We start from the raw sequence: 20,077 nt of genomic DNA, 5'->3' as shown, positions 1-20,077 counted from the left end.
GTGGAGCCTTGACCGTGTCCGTGCCACAGTGCGACCGGTCGGTCTGGACTGTCTGTAGCCCCGAGCGCATCCCACGGACGCCGGAGGCAGCGGTCGGCTGCCCCGACTGTCTGGCTGACCGGGCGGGGCGACCCGGTGCACGTGAACTTTGGTGGCGTCTGACGCTGCTCATACTGCTGTCAGCCGGTGGGCTGGGCTGTGACACCGCCGCGCTCCTCAGTCGGACCTGCTGGCCGATGTGCCCTGCTGCCGAGGCACCGTGTCGGGTGTGGGCACGGGCGCTGCCTTGTAGCCGGACTTGGGATGTGACGCGGGCGGGTGCTGGCGGCCGCGGTCGGTGGCTCGTGCTGCCTGCTGGGGATTGCGGTGGGGTCGGGCGGGGATCGGGGTGTGTGTGGTGGTATAGACGTGGGGTTTCACTCAATCATCAGTCGTAGCAATGTTCCCTGTCACTTCCGTTTATGTCGTTTTATGTTTACGTTTCGTTTCCTTCGTTATCATGTTTTTTTTTACGTCGTAGGTATTGTTGTTGTCATTTTGCTTGTATATGTTGTTGATTATTATAACGTTCTGTCATTACCATGTTTCAAGCATATAATTTGATAATCACTGCAGCGCGGCCCGCCGCCACCGCCGCACTGTAGGCCGGCAGCCCGAAAAAGCGCTAGAAATTCATCCTAACTGACTGTCCGCAATATGAAGAAAATAGGTATCATTTAATCCCAAATTGATCGAAGAATACGATTCCGATGCCAGTTTTTCCCTAAGGCCAAAATTGAGGTCGTCAGTTGTCACCAAACACAAGACAATTTAGACTCTCTAGTGGCCACCACATTTGACGATTTTCATGATGATCTTTAGTGGTAATTTATTAGCTGACCAATCGTCGTTTTGAACGAAATTTCCTGTCAGACTAGTCCAGGGCACTGTTGTTCACTGTGCCAACATCATTCTTACATATTGCATCGCTTTTCTGCAAGATAAGCTAGCTTTTTGCAAGCAGCTGCAAGACGTAATTAAAAATCATATCTAATTTTTTAATTGGACTTTTATAAAAATGTGATTTCGAGCGGCTAAAAATGAACATTTTATACTAGCCTCTGATTACTCATCTTTCGTTTCATATAGGTGCTTTGCTGCTTTTCCCTGCTACTTTTCGAGATATGCGCCAGTAAACCACATGATGTAGGGGCAATTGTCACCTCGCCACTCTACTGAAGGCCCGGCGCTCTTTAAAGCGCTGGAAGTTGTGAAAAACAAACGCGTATAATCAGAATAAAATATATGTCCCTGAGCTTAGAATTGATCAACGCACACAATGCTGTCAAAAAATTGGGCTAAACTCAAAAATTCAGTCATTATTAACCCCCAAACACAAGTCAGTGATAATCAACAACAACTTGCTCTTTAGTTAGACTTTTTGAGAAATGACATTTCGAGCCGCTAAAAATGACCATGCCATACAAACCACTAATCATCTTTCTGTCATGCCCTACTCGCAATTTTTGCTAATGCCTGCTACTCTTCGAGGTCACGTGACCTCACCATTAAAAGTAAATGGGGAAATAAGGAAACTGTTGTTTTTGCGCATGGAATGATCTCAAACTATCTCAAGCACACGGAATCGTGATTTCATGCACTCCTTGCAAGATCCGATGCTTTACTTTTGCATTTTGACCTTCCGTGACGTCATTTATGACGTCACTACGGTCATAGGAGTTTCTCGTCAATAACTCATGATCAAATTGAGCCAGCGACTCGGGAAAGCCACCAATGGACTCGGAACGACCTCCCGAATCGAATGATATGCAATACGACTTCTTTCGATTAAGTTCGTGGCCTGAGGGGCTCTGACCTGACCTTGACTCGAGGTCAACACCTTAAGTTGACCTCACCCGGACAAAAAGTATACCATTCGACGCGCCTGAGCCAGGCGAACACGATGGTGCCAAAATCGCTGCTCTTCGGCCATTTTTTGCGAAATTACTTACCAAAAACTAAACCCTACCTTGGGCTTTCTGACTTCACCTCAGAGGTTACCGGTTGACCTGGGACCTTAAAATCGGGTATCAATCGTTCCGTCTTGAAACGGCGCACACGCTTGTTTTTTCCGCGAGGCTCTAGCTCCATTCGGGGAGAAACGGCGAAAAGGGGTCGTACCAACCCTCCCCCCTCGTCCGGCCGAGGGGGTGGGGGGTCCGACAATAGGTCCGGCGAGGGTTAAGCAGTCCCACTTCGTTTTAAGCATGTTTGCTTGTCACTGAGATCAACAACTCAATCACAGATAATTTCTAGCACTTTTCCGGGCCACCGGCCCAGTGTGCGCCGATGTGCTTCGTACACCGGATCGAGTCCACCGGAGCTGTCGCCGCCCCCTCGGGCGCGCCCGCCCGCCGACTGAACACGCCGTTGACTTTACTGCCTCGTAAATTAGCAGCCGCCGTCCGCTCGTCGCCGCTAGACAGTTCCTATCCTATCCTATCCTATCTTATCCTATCCTGGCCACATCACCTGCGAACTAAATTATTATCGCTAGAAACAAGAAAACGTCACATAACTCTTAGCATCCATACAACACACAAACACTGGAAACGCCTAGGGGAGCACAAAAATTTGCAAAGCTTGCTTGTTATAGGTGGCGTAGAAACAAATCCTGGGCCGAATATCTCACACGCTCTAAATGTTTCACATATAAATATCAACAGTATAACAGCGACGCAAAAGTTAGACGAGCTTCACCAATTCATCAACGCTAACGACATAAAAATCATGGCCCTAACAGAAACAAAACTGGATTGTACTGTTGCAAGCAGTTTGTACGCAATTGAAGGATATCACGCTCCAATAACCAAACACAGAACCAGACATGGAGGGGGAGTCGCAGTCTATGTTCACTCGTCTTTGCCTGTGCAGAGGTTAATAGATCTAGAAGTAGGAAACCATGAATGGCTTTGGGTCAAAGTAAAGACTAAAGCTTTCACTATAATCATATGCTGTCTATATTTGCCACCAAACCAACCAGTTGACAAATTAGACAATTTCATTGGAAATTTCTCGGAAGCCGTGCTACAGGCGCAAAGACATACACCCACTGCCACATTAATTTTAGGAGATTTCAACGCAGGAAACGCATACTTAAGTGAACAATTGCAAATTCGCAGCAGTGGAGTTACACCATTTGACAATGCGCTAAAAGACGCTGCTGATGGATTATGTTTGCACGAACTAATATGCAGAGCCAACGCGTTTTTCAAGAAACTCATGCAATTTAAGAGACTTGATATTCACGAATTGTATAGAAATAATCACTAAGAGCGGTACATTATCTCCATTTGCTAATTTGGATCATTGCCCAATATTCGCATCGTTAAACTTCATGCTGCCCTTACAAAATCAAGCGGACACCAGACTGATATGGGACTACACAAATATGGACACAACTCGTCTTACAAATCTTTTAATGGACACTGACTGGGATCGTTTACTTGACAGTGACGTAGACACAGCGACAACACATTTTACGAAAACAATATACGACGCAGCTGTTGCCTCAATACCGACTAAACGCGTGAAAATACAGTCCAACAAAAAATCATGGGTCACTTCTGAGTTGAAGAGGAATATAAGGAAACGGGATAGACTATTCAAGAAAGCCAAGAACACAAATCTGGACTACCACTGGGACAGATGGAGATACCAGCGAAACAAAGTAACGCAGCTTAATAGACGGTTAAAAAAATGCATACATGCAGAACGAAGTTAAAAAACTACTGGTGTTGAAGCCCAATCCGTTAAAATATCACCAGACATTGCGTAAGCTAATGGGAAAATCCAGAACTGACATAATTCCACCGCTAGAAACACCAAATGGCGACATTATCACAACGGACCCCGAAAAGACAGCAATACTTAACAACCACTTTGCCGCCCAATCGACACTCAACATTTCAGACTCGCAGCAGCTTCCAGATATTACACCCGAACAAATAGCCACACCTAATCTGGAAAACATCCGGACAAGTGAAAGGGAGGTATTAAAACTGTTGAACAGTCTTAACGTCAACAAATCAACTGGCCCAGATGAAATTCCTGTGAGATTATTGAAAATGACAGCTCTTTTAATTGCAGAACCTTTGTCTCGTTTATTTAACAAATCACTTGCAGAAGGCAAATTTCCATCAACATTCAAAGTGGCCCACATAACACCTATTTACAAGAATAAAGGATCCCCCTCAGATTTTACTTGTTATACACTGAAAAAAAATAATGACACCTAAAAGGGGTGTTTTTTGAAGCGTACCAAAAACGCGCAGTTTTCTGGAGTCCGATTACACCCGGAATCAGACACTTTCAAGGGTATTATGACACTGGTTGAGGGTGTATTTTTATACCGTACGGCGTCAAATGATTCCCGGAATCATACGCCTTATGGAATAAAAATACACCCCAAATCAGAGTCATAATACTCTAGGAAGTGTCTGATTCCGGGTGTAATCTGACTCCTGGAAACTGCGCGTTTTTGGTACGCTTCAAAAAACACCCCTTTTAGGTTTCACTTCAGGGAGTAATCGGATTTTGAGGGTGTATTTTGATCCCACACGGTGTATGATTCCGGGAATCATTTGACGACATGTGGTATAAAATACACTCCCAACCAGAGTCAGATTACCTCGGGGGGTGTCTGATTCCGGGTGTAATCGGACTCCTGGAAACTGCGCGTTTTTGGTACGCTTCAAAAAACACCCCTCGTAGGTGTCACCTCAACGGTGTCAAATGACTCTTGGGATGGTTTTTCTATACCGGTTCAGAGCCTGTTTCTGTTAGCGTCATACATCAGCTAATATCAATATTACCGGTACTATTGGTCTCCTATATAAGAAATACCGGTAATATTCGAGTGCGGGGATTGGGTTGTGTGCAGGGGTGAGGGATGCACTCGAACCGAGCTGCGGCGAGGGTATAAAGGGTATATTCATCGCATCAGAAAAACAGGTCGCCTGGGCCCTTATCTTGAGACCAATAGTATGGTACAACTAACCAACATACCCATGGGTATGTTCTGCTTCTGAAGCTTATAGGAATGATTAGCCAGACTGCAAAGAGACTTTAAATGTAGCTTACAATTGTCTTCACCCTTGCAGCTACAATTTTATCTATTGACGATGACGTCTTCTTTTCAATCAGTCTTTATACCAGATATTGTCAAATGATTCTCGGAATCAAACACCTTATGGGATCAAAATACACTCTCCAACAGAGTCATAATTGCAGTTGTTAACCACGTGACGCAAATTAACAATACATGCATGTCATTCTTTAATTTATATGCAACAATAAATTCCAAAACATTTGGGCACGAAATGTATGGCGAAATCTAATGAAAACTTATCGTAAGGCTCATGGGTCCGTGACTCCATTCACCGTAAGGAATTACTCACATTTCAACAATGTTCCATCAACCGGTGATTATTGCTACTTACTTAGGTAGAGTTATTCTGCAGCTTAATGACATAAAAACTTACCTTAGTCTCCATGGTGCGTTGCTATCTTGTCCTACTTCAAAATTTCGCCGAGTGCAGGGCGCCTCGTTGTTTAAATACGCATGTTGAGCAAACTACAAATAATATCTGAAGTTTATCGTTAAAGCACTATTACTTGAAGTAAATCTACACTTTAAACAACGTTTGACGACATTAAAAGCGCGTTAATTCAAATAAGCTCCTCTCCCCGCTCACACCACACGCACCCACGTGGGCACACTTCCGGCAACTGAAGTCAACGGCTTTCCCAATATACCCTGGGCTTTCCTAACGGTTTTCCTGCAAGGTCGAGCTATTTCATCTTCGTGGCAGACCGGCATGGCTAGAACACAAATGACGTCACACGACAATGCAGCTTGCTGATTGGCCGGGCATTGACTCAAACCAGGGCACACTCAAACCACTGGACCTGAGCTGTGGTTCGCACCAGGGTTACAGAGTCAGAGTCAGAGTCGGGTGGAGTTGACAGTTGTGGCCGGAGTCAGAGTCGGAGTCGACGGCGACTTTGGAAGCCGGAGCTGGAGTCGGAGTCTGGGTCACCGAAAATCAATTGATACCGCAGCGTATCCGGACAAATCTTTGCATGGCATTTCTTCGTCGCGCAATTCTTCGTCCGCAAAACTTCGTCCCCTCATTTCTTCGTCCGCGCATTTCTTCGTCTCCGCCTTTCTTCGTCTTGCATTTCTTCGTCTCGCATTTCTTCGTCTCGCATTTCTTCGTCTCGCATTTCTTCGTCTCGCATTTCTTCGCCTCGCATGTCTTCGTCTTGCATGTCTTCGTCTTGCATGTCTTCGTCTTGCATGTCTTCGTCTCGCATTTCTTCGTCTCGCATTTCTTCGTCTCCGTATTTTTTCGTCTCGCATTTCTTCGTCCGCACATTTCTTCGTTTCCGCATTTCTTCGTCTCGCATTTTTTTCGCAAATCTTCGTCCGCAAATTGACAGTGCAGCCTGCTGATTGGGCTATTGCCTATTTCATCTTCGTAGCGGACAAGCCATGGCTAGCTCACACATGACGTCACTCGGGGCATTGATTCAAACCACTGAACCTACACCAGGGTTACGGAGTCAGAGTCGGAGTCCGTTGGGGTCCGACAAATAGGGTAGTCGGAGTCGGTTGGAAACGACAGTTCTGGCCGTAGTCGGAGTCGGAGTCGATATTGGAAGCCGGAGCTGGATTCGGAGTCTGATTCACCGAAAATCTCTTGACTCTGCAGTGTTGGTTCCTATTGCAGAGTCAAGAGATGGTGGTATACCACCAGTGACGTCAAAACAATTTCTGTAATAATTTATTGTTTTTTGATACTATCATGTGGAGTTTTTGAACCCTATGGGTGTCATTTCACTCAGTTGAGCGTTTTCGTAATCCGTGACTCGCTTATTAGGTGTAATTTGACCCTCAGTGGTGCCATAATATTCCGGTGTCATTTGAACCCAATGGGGCTCAAATGACACCGGAATATTATGACACTACCGAAGGTCAAATTACACTCAATAAGTCATTTGAACGGAATATTATGACACCACTGAGGATCAAATTACACCTAATAAGGGAGTCACGGATTGCGAAAACGCTCAACTGTGTGAAATGACACCTATAGGATATAAAAACTCCTCACGATAGCGTCAAAAACGCTTAGATGTGTTATTTTACACTGACACCGTGCAGGATCTTTTGACACGACACCTAAAATGGGAGTCAAAATTTTGGGAGTCAAATGACCCTTGGGTATGTGATTCTGACCGAGATCAATTTACACTAAAAAACGGTGTATGGACACTGTTTTTCAGAATCGGATTACACCATGGGTGTCAGTTGATTCCCAAATAGGGGATCGTGATTCCCGGGGGGAGTAATTATTTTTCTCCGTGTAGACCAATTAGTATCTTATCAGCTCTTTCAAAAGTATTCGAAAAAATAGTTTATAGAAAAATGTATTCTCACTTTATAGAAAACTCACTTCTCACGGAAAAACAAAGTGGTTATAGAGAAAATCACAGCACTGAACAACAACTTCTTTATCTAACAAACAATATGTATAAATCGTTAGACACAGGAAAACAATTCACAGCTATCTTCTTGGACATTGCGAAGTACTTTGACAAAATTTGGCATAAAGGCTTGTTATTCAAATGCGAACATGATTTTGGAATAACTGGAAAACTTTTAGAATGGTTGGAGTCATATCTCAAAAACCGCATTCAAATGGTACCTACGCATAAACAACACACTGTCAGAACCACAGACCATAAATGCAGGATGCCCGCAGGGCTCCGTCCTCGGACCACTTTTAGCTCTTATCTATCTTGACGGCCTTTCAAAGCAGACACAGCACAATATTTTATTTTTCGCTGACGACACATCACTTTATGCCTCACACTCAGAAACTGACTTACGCGAAACAGAACAATCGCTCCAAAAAGACCTGGACTCTATTTTCGAATACGGAAGAAACTGGGCTATCACTTTCAACGCCGACAAAACAGTGCAACAAACATTCACTCACAGACAACATTCCAAAATGCCGCCGACTCTTTCGTTCGGAGGGAAAGCAATACCACTTGCAAAATCACACAAACATCTCGGTTTAATTTTCTCTGACGATCTTCGCTTTCATTGTCATATTAACGAAATATGCAAAAAAGTTAACATATCCCTCAGTCCATTGTATCCTATTGCACAACATTTGCCAAGACACATCCTTCACCAAATATATACCTACTACCTATGTAAGACCACACTTTGACTATTGTGACACTGTTTACGACGGACATATCACAGTACAGGACACGACACGACTGGAGACATTGCAAAACAGAGCGGCTAGACTGACGACAGGAGCACTCTTTAGAACACCCTCCGACAAATTACGACTCGAGACAGGATGGGACAGACTAACGACAAGAAGACGCATTCATAGACTGTCACTATATCACAAACTCGTTAAATCGAAACCAATTTTACCCAAGTACATACAAGAACTTATAACAAACACAAGGGTGACAGACACACAGTTGGTTTTAAGAAATGCCCATGACCACACGATCCAACGTCCGAAAACATCATCATATCAACGATCATTCTTTATCACCACAAGCAAAGAGTACAACGAACTACCGGCAACATTTAAATCCTTATCCATAGTAGAATTCAAAAAACACATTGTACACCATATTGGCTCCCCCCAGCCACCAAAATACTACTCATTTGGGTCAAAGACAGGCAACATCCTACACTCGCGACTAAGAAATGGAATGTCCGATTTAAATTCACAACAATTTAACATTCAAAAACAAGATTCTCCGGCATGCCCTTGTGGTCACAGCATAGAAAGCGTTCGTCATTTCATCACAGCATGTCCATTGTTTTTACCTCAAAGACGCATCCTTTACCAAAAAGTATCGCAAACACTCCATACTAACTTTCATGAATACCAAACTAATAAAAAATTGGAAATCCTTCTTCATGGCACCAACCTAAATAGTGGCGACGGCCGGGCAGTGGCTCAACACTTCCAAACATTCTTACTTAATTCTGGGCGCTTTACAATCCCAACACTCTGACTATTTAATTACGAGGCGGGATGGGCGTGTCTCGGTGGGGTGGCGTCGGCAACGGGGCTCTCTGGACAACCTCTAATGCGCGACGCGTTCGGCTTGGTGGCGGCGACCGGCGATTTAGTTTGTTTGAATCCATTTTAAGTTCTTGTATATGTGTGTATGTGTTTATTTGCTTGTATGTTTTTAACAGAGCTGGTGCCTCGAATTAAGCACTTTCGAGTGCTTTTGCGCCAGTTCTTACTTATCTTGATTTTGTGTATTCTTTTGTTTCTTAATAAACGTGATGATGATGATGATGATGATGAAAAAATCAGTTAAACGACATCTGATAATTTTCTCTCTATGCACGTGAGGCAATTGTAAACACTGTCTACGGTGCGGGATAATATAGGTATATTATCCCGCACCATAGACAGTGTTTACAATTGCTTCACATGATAAGAGAGAAAATTATCAGATGTTGTTTAACTGATTTGGTAAACGTCTAGACGATTATCAAACTGTTAAACGTCTACTAGACATTTTGACTAGTCTGAATTGTGTCGTAATTTTTATATGAAATGTATTTTTTACCTTTAAGTGCCCGAAACATATCGGCGGTACGGGATAGAACTATAAAACCGCTCGTAGGTAGAAAAATCTTTTAAACGTCTCGCCTATCGGCTCGGCGTTTAAAGTGACCATCCCACCCTAACATTAGTTTTGAGTTGAGATAGCCAAAATGGGGTCCCTGGCTTTTAAGTACTTACAGGTTTGAGCACTCACAAGATCGAGAAATGCCTCAAATCGAAAATATCTAATTTTAAAGTTGCAGCACTTGGATTCATAGGGGCTAATGCGTTAGAATGTCCCCTCTGAATGTGTGACGTCAGCACAGATCTAAAGATTTTAAATCTTTTACTAAAACGTTTGGTAGCACGCGGTGGTATATGCTGCTTTGTGCGCAACAAGTGCCGCACTTTCAAATAAAGTCGTAAGGAACAGCGAGATCCCAAAAAGGATTCAAAAGTAAAAGTCTAATATTTTGAAAACCGGTGAATATACCTATTTCGATGAAATTTGGTAGATATTCGTTTTCGCTCTTTCTGAACCAAGCGACATCACTTTCATGCCAATTCATTAACTCTTTTGAAGGTGGAAGCCAGGAGGGCCCCTTTAAAAGAACTGTTCTACCTACTCGCGGTTTAATAGATAGGTAAGGGCTAGGTACGTTGCACATATCTGGAACCCGAGGTTGCGGCCTGCGGCTAGATATTGACCCAAGGATATTATTTTGCGACCATTATTTTGGCGATCAGACGAACTCTTGGGGCACTTTTGACGACGATCAGGGGATGAAGGAGAGGAGCAAGGGCAAGTCATATTCGTGTTCCCCGTCCCCGGTTGACCTGATAAGAGTTTTTGAAGCGATTCTGAATCCGACACTATATTCGCCGATGTCGCTGACGCTTACTTCGCGGACATACTATAACCGTGTCCACTAGCATAAATGATATGCCAAAAAATAACTGCAGTTGAAATGCAGCTTATTGTGGCGTCAATTGAGAGGGAAATGTTGCAGATGCGCATATAAAAAACAAAGAAATAGGGTACTCAATTAACTAAATGAATAGGGGAAAGTGGGGTAAGACGGGCAGGGTATAGGTAAGACGAGCCACTGGCGGTCGCGGTCACTAGCAAAAGGGGGCCAACGTCTGAAGTCACACTCGCCGGAGCCCGGATATAACATAAAACATTTATCCGTCACCCGAGGGGGTTTTCCTCAGGTACTTTTCCACCCTCTCGGGCCGGCGTATTTGGAAATTCCGACCTCGACGAGCGTCTGCATAGGCGCGGGAGCCGGGGGGGCAGTGGGGGCAGCTTGCCCCCCCCCCCAACTCTAGGGCCGTGGGGGCGGTGCCCCCACAGCTTTGAGACGAAATACTGCACTTTTTTTGCAAATGTTTTTCTTTTTTGTTGAAAAAGCCAAGGGATGAAAAATAAGTGGCCTAAAACCGGTGAGAAAACTAGATTTGGGGGTACCCTAGGTTCATCTCCATTATGGTATGCCCCCCCCCCCCCCCCCCCCAGTCTGAAAGTAGTTCCCGCGCCTATGAGCGTCTGTGATAGAAAACCACCACTTTGGTAGGGGAAACTACTGCAGTCTGCTACCATTTGCACTGCATGTGTCGCTATAGTTGCGACATCTATGCATATACATATAAACCGCGACATCTGTGTGCGCTGATTCTAGGGCCATGAACATAACAGTCCGGGTTCGAAGCGCGAGGGGCACTCGATGTTAATGAGCCTCCTGACTGGTATGCATGGTTGCGGTTGGTGGCAGGCCGTAGCAGCTGCAGTTGAAGTCATTGAGGGGACCGGCCGTGCGCAGTTATGTGCGTACATTTAACTTCGGACTCTAAATTGTGTCATATACCAGGAATTGCGCGATCGGAAGATAGAGGGCAGGGCCAACGCAACAAGCTCTGCTTAAGCCCTTGTTACACTGCCGAATTTTGGTACACGAATGTGCACGAATATGCAAGTCATCCTATGTCGTGGACTGATTCGGCATCTTTCTTTCACGGTCTTGGCATTTCGCAGATCAGTCGGTGTCCACCGCGCGAGTTTTACGGTTCGTCACGACCGCCACGAATATTTCATGAAAAATGAAAATTTCGTGGCCGTTCGCCGAACATATAAAAAACGAACATGATCGCCAAACAGTCGCCGAGTCGCCGCCGACATGTCGCTGCGTGCGCCGACTTGTTGCCAAGGTATCGCCGACTATTCGCAACAGATTCGCCATTCATTCGCGATGTTCGCCGAATCATGGATCAGCTTCGACCCGCGCACGATTAGGGGGGCCCCCCACCCGTTTTCTACAAATTGGGCTCTGTCGGCGAACTGTTCGCCTCTGTCGGTGAACTGTTCGCCGATTTCCTACACGACGTGATTCGGCGACAGGGTCGTGGCCAAAATTCGGCAGTGTAACACGGCCTTTAGCGGGGGCTCTGTCCTTGTGAATCCTTCCATTCAAAAGGCCCGTTCGGACCCAGTTTAGGTATTTTAAAAAAATCATCTTTTCCGCACAAGTTGTTAAAATTTCAGACCCAAGAAAGTTAAAAAATAGCGGCGCGGAACGCTGCCGTATCTACTTACATCATGTTACTACGGCCTTTCATACCAGTTGCACCTTGTAGAAGACCGAGCGGGGAGAAGGTGTTCGGACCCTCTCATATGCGGTTCTGCGCGGATATCTTAAAAACGGCAGCGCTCCGCGCCGGTATTTTTTAAACTTATTTTATAACCTTTAGCTTAAACTTTCATCTTTTCTGCACATGTTAAAAGTTCAGACCCCTATGTCTTTGAAAAACGTCAGGCACCGTCACCAGGTCAGTTCAAGTGACCTCACCTCGAAAAATATTTGAAATGCTCGGCTATAGGTACACCGACTGAACGGTCGCCTTCAAACATTCAGCGATTGATATGAATATGAACAATTGATAGGTATATATATAACATATTATTACTTTCAGGCACCTGGTATTCCTCACTTATCACTCATGTCTCATGGGGTCACTGGCGGGCTCCTGAGGGCTTACACCATTCTCCAGTCTCCAGGAGCCCTAGGCGGGCTCCTTTGGGTCCTTCCACTTTCCAGTTGACTAGCATGCATGTTGACTCCACGCGTGACTTTACTCCTGAGTTATTCAACTGCAGCTACAATGGTCTCTGAGGAGTCCCACCTGTCTATTTTTGGATGAAAACATTTCATTGATTTTTTGCATGATAGGTAGGTAGGTACTAGAGATGTCAATCGGATACCAACTTTTTGGTATACCGATACCAAACCGATACCAACTTGGTATTTGGTATTTTGATCCTAATGTTGTTGGTATTTTGTTGGTATTACGAATCCGGCTAATGTATAAGAGGATACAAATTCGGTAAAAAGTTTGTATTTCCCTCATGTTCCCAAGTTGATTTGGTTTCGGTATTTTTTCATGGTTTTGGTTGGCATTTGGTTTGGTATCGGTATCCTGATTTTCCGTTATTGACATCACTACTATGTATTTCAGACCCCGTGAGACCCTGTTTTTCGGCGATAATTTCTTCAGTTTTTGTCAAATTGGCTTGAAATTTTGACATTAGATATTTCAGCTCAAGCGCCGATTTTCATCAATATGGTCTCTTAACAAAATGTCAATATTTAGAGCACTTGTCATTGGCTCGTAATGCTAATTAGATTTTTCCCCCGGATAGAGGCTCGTTCGCTACCGCAGCGGATTGGATGGGAGCGCTGGCCAATCACGTTGCGCCGGGCCCAACTAAGCTCCGCCCACTGGCCGTGACCGCGCTGGGTCTATGCAGGCTCAGTCGGCGGCAGCACCGCGGAGAGGTCGCACGGGGGCCGCGCACTGGAAACATACATGGAATCGACAGGAAGTGCCTGAGCGAAAGCTTGCTCTTCATTTGGGGGAGTTGGTAACCGCTTCTCTCTTTTTGGTATATCAACACCGATCCAGCTCAGAATATGAAGAATAATCAAAATGAGGATATTAACCTCCCCAGAACCAACAGTAAATAGAGAGCTGAGTCATGCACTATCTGAATATCTGAATGAATGCACATTCTGGCGCCTACCTCATGGTCAGGTCGTGCCACTATTCTGTCACCTATGACATCATGCGAAGCCTCTGCACTACTCGAAAATATCGATATGGTTCAGTAGCGGCGGAACACCTTCAATTAAGGGGGGCACTGCCGACTTTTGGTCCCATTCTTTCCATGCAACGCCCATAGGGCTAATGTTAAAATGCCAAAATCAAAGGGGGGCACGGTGCCCCGGTGCCCTCCCCGTTCCGCCGCCTATGATATGGTTGGCTGCGTCAATTGCTGTTTCTGAAGACGCTGTTATACCTAACTATGCAGAAAAACAGAGTAGGATTATTAGTCGCGAGCACTTCCGATTGCCTCAGACATCGCTCCACGAGCTGTGTTCGTTATCCGGGAAGCGTTGAGAAGGGAGCAGAAATGTGATGTGCGATTTATTGCGCATGGTAGAAATGTGACATCAGAATAAGGGAAACAAGCGCATAGGCTAGTAAAGAAATCGCGTCTTTTTGTGAAACTAAGGTAACATTTCAAAATTCAAGCTCTCCAATAGTGAGGCAGTAGGGTAGGTATAACTTGCTTGCAGGTATTTTAATTATTTGCAGTTCAACACGAAAGCCTGGGGTCAAGTCAGTCCGGTGACCTCAATCTAGCCAATTATAAAATGGGCTAGTTCTGAAGGTGTTCAATCACATGAATCCATCTCAAGCATACGCATAAGCATAATAGGTATATTTCATATTTCAACCACACTTCTTAAATGCTACGGTGTAACTGTTTACAATGTCTTGCAAATTTGACGTAGGCTGACCGACGTCTTGCATCAGTTCACAGTCAATTGACATCAACGGCCTTTTTTAATGACGTTCAATCAAGCAAAAATGCAGTCACTAGCCCTGAACTTAGTTTTAAAGTAGATATACCTATCTTTATTGATTGACAAGGTGCAGGTTAATCTGCGATAAATGCAATACCGAAGGCTAGTGCGCTAATAACGAGCGCTAGTTTCTGCTGTATCGTTATTACTGCAACGGGGGCATTCCACGTCAAATCGAACAAAAATCGGCTGTTTTGCACCTTACCACCAGCGATTTCATTATAAATTTGTGAGCGAGTTCCTGTGTCGCCCCGAACATTACATTGATGTTTTTTGCACATTCTGACCACAGGTCTTCTAAATATAGGGCATCGAATTTTTACAAAATGTTGCATCTTTATATTTTTGAACGACCATAACTTTGGTTGTACTTGTTTGATTTGAATGAAATAAACCTTACTGTTTAGGTAATTTCTTAAGCATTTGTTTAGAATTGCACCTACTTAAATATATGACCTTGAAATTTGCTTAACTCTGTTCTTAAGCACAAAAATTGAAATAGCAAAAAACACGTCACCTTCGATTTGGCTAATTTTCATATATTTTATTGCCTACCATATTCTTAACAACCTGTGAAAAAATTAGAGTGGGCCATTCATAAGTTTTGAAGAAAATGGCACATATGCAAACGTATGTTAGCACGCGCAGTGGAGGGGGAAGAGTGAATTTCGCCCCACCCCTCCTGTTTTTCGCCAATATCTCATAGTATTAATGCGAAATTAATTATAGCTACCTGCCCAAAATTGAATTGCACATCTCATCGTGCAAGCAAGAAGAAAATCGGTTCACAACTGGTCTAGTAATAGCGGTGTAAAGTGAACGTACTGTCGCCGCGGCGACGCGGCGACTCGGCAGCCGGCGCCGACCACTAGCCGCCGCCTGAATTGTACAGGGTGTCCCATAAGTTCGTTCTCACCTTTTATTTGCATGTAAAACATAGTACATTGCGTTTTGATATGTTTATAACCCCTCAATGTGCTCCCCATTTCATAGGCAAACACGTGATGACATGCTGCGACATGCCAACCGGCATGTTTGGCAGCATAGCAGGCTTGAAGTTAGCCCAGACTGACTTGGCATGCGCCGTGAGCTCCTCAATGCTGGAACACCGCTTCGCTTCGACGAGCCTCGATTTCAATATTCCCAACACATTTTTATGAAATTTGGATCCGATGAGTTGCCTGGGATGTGATCTTGCCACACACGCCTATCACAGTCTCCTGGCACTGCTTTTATGCTTTGCTTGACCTCTGCACTGATGCACTGTCTTGCTTGAAGATGGGCCTACGACCTCCCGGATGCCATTTTCTTCTAAAAAAATGTGGTCATACTTGCGGTTCGAGTTAAGCTAGAAAGCTGAAACTCCTCCTATATCTTCTTGGAGAAGCATTCTGCGTCCCAAGACTGTTTCTGGAGCATCAATCGCAACGTGATCAGTGTCTGGACGCATATTACTCCACATTACCGTGACCCTGGCCTTATGCATAGGAATAAAACTGGATGACACAAAGGCCTTTTCCGTTGCCCATATGGGACCGTTTTGGGGTTTGGACGGGTGTTTTATCTCGAGCACGGACTAGGTAGTCCAGATGACCACATTGATGTTATCGGCCCTCCAGTTTTTTTAGCCTCAGGCATAACGAAACACATGTTTGGCCATTTTAAGACGTTTTTGACTGTTTTGAGCCCTCCAGTAAGTAGAGCTTAAGTGACCTTGAGTTAGGTACCCCGAAATGATACTCTTAGACAGCTGGTAATGCATCCTGAAAAGCCTGTTTACCAACTTTCTAACGCTAAGACCTTTTTGACGGCCATTTTGGCGCCACACAGTTTTGGCCACATGGCCCACTCGTGAAAGCTGACAAAAAAGAGCATAAACTTGCAGCGATTGACTCCCGACAAATCATCGGCGTCACTTGTTGACTGTGCGTCCAGTTAGCGACAGACATTGGCTACATACTGGATGGCCTCAATCACCCTCAACCGTCGTGAATGGCCCAGTGCGGTCTAAATACCGAGACGTTCCCGTATCAGAGACCTCTATGTTGCGGCGTAAGCCGTCTCCAAAGGAAGTGAACTCTCTGGCAAAAAATATTTTGTCTAGACGAATTATTTACCGTGGAGCACATTCACAGTTGCCATGGCAACCCCAAAAGCTCAGTTACAAAATAAATTAAGCGTGGCTTTAAATAAGAGAGCCTCTAAAAGAAAAATTTAGGTTAGAAGGAACTTATGGGACACCCTGTAGACTGTGCCGGGACGAAACGGAACGGTTCCGTCTTTACATCGCGCTCCTTACCGCTGATTACGTTCGATTCGCGTCAAATTTTGTGAGAAGACTAAGAAATGTACAGGCAATCTTATGGGGTAAGAATTTTGAAAATCGGTTGGTAAACAATTGAAATATGAACGTGTAAACACAAAACTGTGATTGCTGCGTTTCCCGCGTCGGCCGATCCCGCCTTAGCCGGCGACATGTTACTCTTAGCAGGTCTCTAACTGCCATATTTATTATTGGATTAACTAGAAATTCCCCATACATACTCAAAAATGTATATTCTTTCGTATAGTGAAGATAAAAAGACGTGAAGATATCGTTGCGTGATAATGTTTTCGTTGAATTTTTGGCTTCATGATGCATTTCCACACGGCTCAAAATTCGCCGCAAAATACCGTTTGCCTGAGACACTTTTACTATGGAACTTGAATGCTTGACTACGATGACTATGTATTTCCATTCTCGCAGAGTTTGGGATATCACTAATCAGCAATCATTCATTTCAGAAAGTGTACACAAGCAAGCATGTCTTGACTCTGTCTTTCAAGGTCACGTGCGGTTGCGTGATGTTGATGCATGAAAACGGCGTTTGCCGCGAGAGTTATGAATGGCCCACCCCAATGTTTTCACAGATGGTTAGGAACATTGTGACGGACATAATATGTAAAAATTACCCGAATCGAAGGTGACGTGTTTTTTTGCTATTTAAATTTTTCTGTTTTAATTCAAGGTCAAATGCATTTCAAGGTCACTTCAATTTAATTTTATAATTAAAAATCAAAGCCTCATCAATTGCCTACAAGACCCTGTTAATATCATTTTTATACCAGAAAAGGAACCAGAGTTATAGACATTTAAAAAATTGATGTGTGGCATTTTTGGCTATATTCGATGACCTATATCTCAGCGATACTTTATCAAATTTCGAAAATATTATACGTAACTCAGTTTTGAACCATGCCCAGTCTGCCTACAAATTTTCAGAAAAATCGAAGGTGATGACGGATTTCGGTGTTTGATTTGACGTGGAATGCCCCAACGGCAACCGCAAGGCAGCCACGTCCAATGCGAGCCGCCCCGGTCCGGCATACGGCCTTGGGTTCGGCAATCGGCAGCTACTGCCCCGTCGGCTCCACGCATCCGACTGACCGGCCAAGGTCACCGCTCCGTCCGCCGGGAGGGCGGAGCTTAATGGTCACGTGTTTGTGACGTCACGCGTAAGCACGGATAGCCTCTACTCCACTGACGGATTTACGGAGCCGATTTTAACATTACGAGGCAACGACAAGTACCCTTAAATTTAATATTTTGTTAAGAGACCATATTGACGAAAATTGGCGCTTGAGCTGAAATGTGCACTGTGAAAATTTGAAACCAATTGGACAAATATTAAATGAATTATCGCCAAAAAACAGGGTCTCATGGGGTCTGAAATGCATAGTAGTACCTAGGTACTTTGTTAAATGTTTCCTCAAATCGTCAACTTGATGAATCGATGGAAATAACTAATATCTCAGGAGGCACACTGCTGAGTGCTGATACCAATACATACTGTTACTGATTAGGCGCCTCTTTCGGGAACTGTTGGTCACAGTGTATATAAGTACTGTTGGTGATGCCGATGAATAGAGGTCGCCTTGATCGGCGCTGACCGTCTGGTTCAGTCAGTGCTGCCGAGAGACGGCGTCTGCGGGTTCTGATTGGTCGCCTCCGGCGGTCAGCTGACCGACGGCCGGGGGCGAGCGGCGGCCCGAAGGTTCGGGAGTCGGGTTTTCTATAGCTTTGGTCGGGTTGGAGTTTTGGTGTGTGTTGATGGCGGCGGTGTGCCGTGGTTACTGGTTTTGATGGCGGCGGTGTGCCGTGTTTTCTGTGCCGTGGTTACTGGTCTGATGGCGGCGGTGTGCCGTGTTTTCTGTGCCGTGGTTCAAGTTATAAACGGCCTACAAGAATGAGCTGAGATTTTTGATGCTGAGTTCCGTGACACATACGTTATATACTATATACCGCGGACACATGCAGTGCAAATGGTAGCAGACAGCAGTAGTTTCCCCTTAAAGTGGTGGTTTTTCTACCACGGACGCTCGTCGAGGTCGGAATTTCCAAATACGCCTCGGGCCGCATCCCGATCGGCGGTAGCTTGGTGGTAACGAAGATGTCGCTTCTCTTGACCTTGCCGGTGGCGATGGCGGCCTTGATGCCGCGTCCTACGTCGGCCTCGTTGGCGTAGAAGTAGGCGGTGTCGATGTGCCTATATCCGGCCAGCAGGGCGGTCTCCACGGCCACGGCCACGTCCTTTCCGTCGTCGGCCTGCCAGCAGCCGAGACCGAGCAGCGGCATCTGCATGCCGTTGCTGAGCTGTACGGAGGGAGTCATGCTGCCTCGAACCGGCGGGGACACGATCGTAACGCTCACAATAGTCTCCGTCCGGTCCGGGACGTTTAATCGCTCAACGCGTCTCTCTCGGACAGCTCACGAAGCCGCACCACATGGCCCAGTATATAAACAGTACAGAGATGATGAGATCCGAGCGGGCCGGCCGGACCGGGTCTTGTGCTCCAAAACTGCGCGGCTCCGCACCATCTGTCTGTGATAGTTCGCACGCTGAAAGTGTGTGTGACGCAATGGTGTCCCTAATATAAACACAATGCGAACGATCTGACGGACGCCGGTGAAAACAGGGCGCCGGAGGGCATATTAGTCACGTGACATTTGGAGCTTCTCCCCCTCCGTGGGTCTTCTATGTACTAAACGTCACGTGTGAATTTCACGAACCTTGATGACATCGCCCCAGGCGCCCTGTTTTCACCGTCGTCCGATCTGACTTGGCGCTTGTGACCTGGTGGGCTAAGTGGGTTCAGGGTTGTTGTTCGAGATGAATGACACAAGAGTCGGGATGAGTCGGGACTCGGGAGAGTGGGAGGTTGCAAGGAAACATGAACCCGGTTTACATAGGGTTTGTTGCAAGCTTATATCTCCGTCCGTGATGTTGCAAAAGATGCCAATGGTGCTTAACAATTTACAAAATGATCCCCTCTAAATATTTGAAGACCACTGCAACGAAATTATCGCCAAATTAACGAGCTAGAGCCTCGTCAAATATGCTATGTAAACCGGGTTATGGTCGCCACTTTTTGGTCAGGGTATTTAAAGGGAGTAGTTTACCTACTTTCCCGAACTGTTTTTTTTGCAATGGTTTTATGATTTTGTACGCTCAAAATGATCAG

General features: G+C 45.2%; 1 protein-coding gene across 1 annotated transcript; it reads right to left on the bottom strand.

Moving 5' to 3' along the window:
* Positions 1-216: 216 nt before the first annotated feature.
* Positions 217-19,226, bottom strand: LOC122380353 (9,11-endoperoxide prostaglandin H2 reductase-like). Its single transcript, XM_043363439.1, has 2 exons — positions 18,933-19,226; positions 217-351 (listed from the first exon to the last, which is right to left on the bottom strand). The coding sequence occupies exons 1-2, from the start codon at positions 19,224-19,226 to the stop codon at positions 217-219; spliced, it is 429 nt and encodes a 142-aa protein (XP_043219374.1).
* Between the last annotated feature and the right edge of the window lie 851 nt (positions 19,227-20,077).

The sequence above is a fragment of the Amphibalanus amphitrite genome, unplaced genomic scaffold (assembly GCF_019059575.1).
Source record: "Amphibalanus amphitrite isolate SeventyFive unplaced genomic scaffold, NRLGWU_Aamphi_draft 000096F_arrow, whole genome shotgun sequence".
NCBI classification, from domain to species: Eukaryota; Metazoa; Arthropoda; class Thecostraca; order Balanomorpha; family Balanidae; genus Amphibalanus; species Amphibalanus amphitrite.
This window is presented reverse-complemented; position numbering and strand designations above follow the sequence as displayed.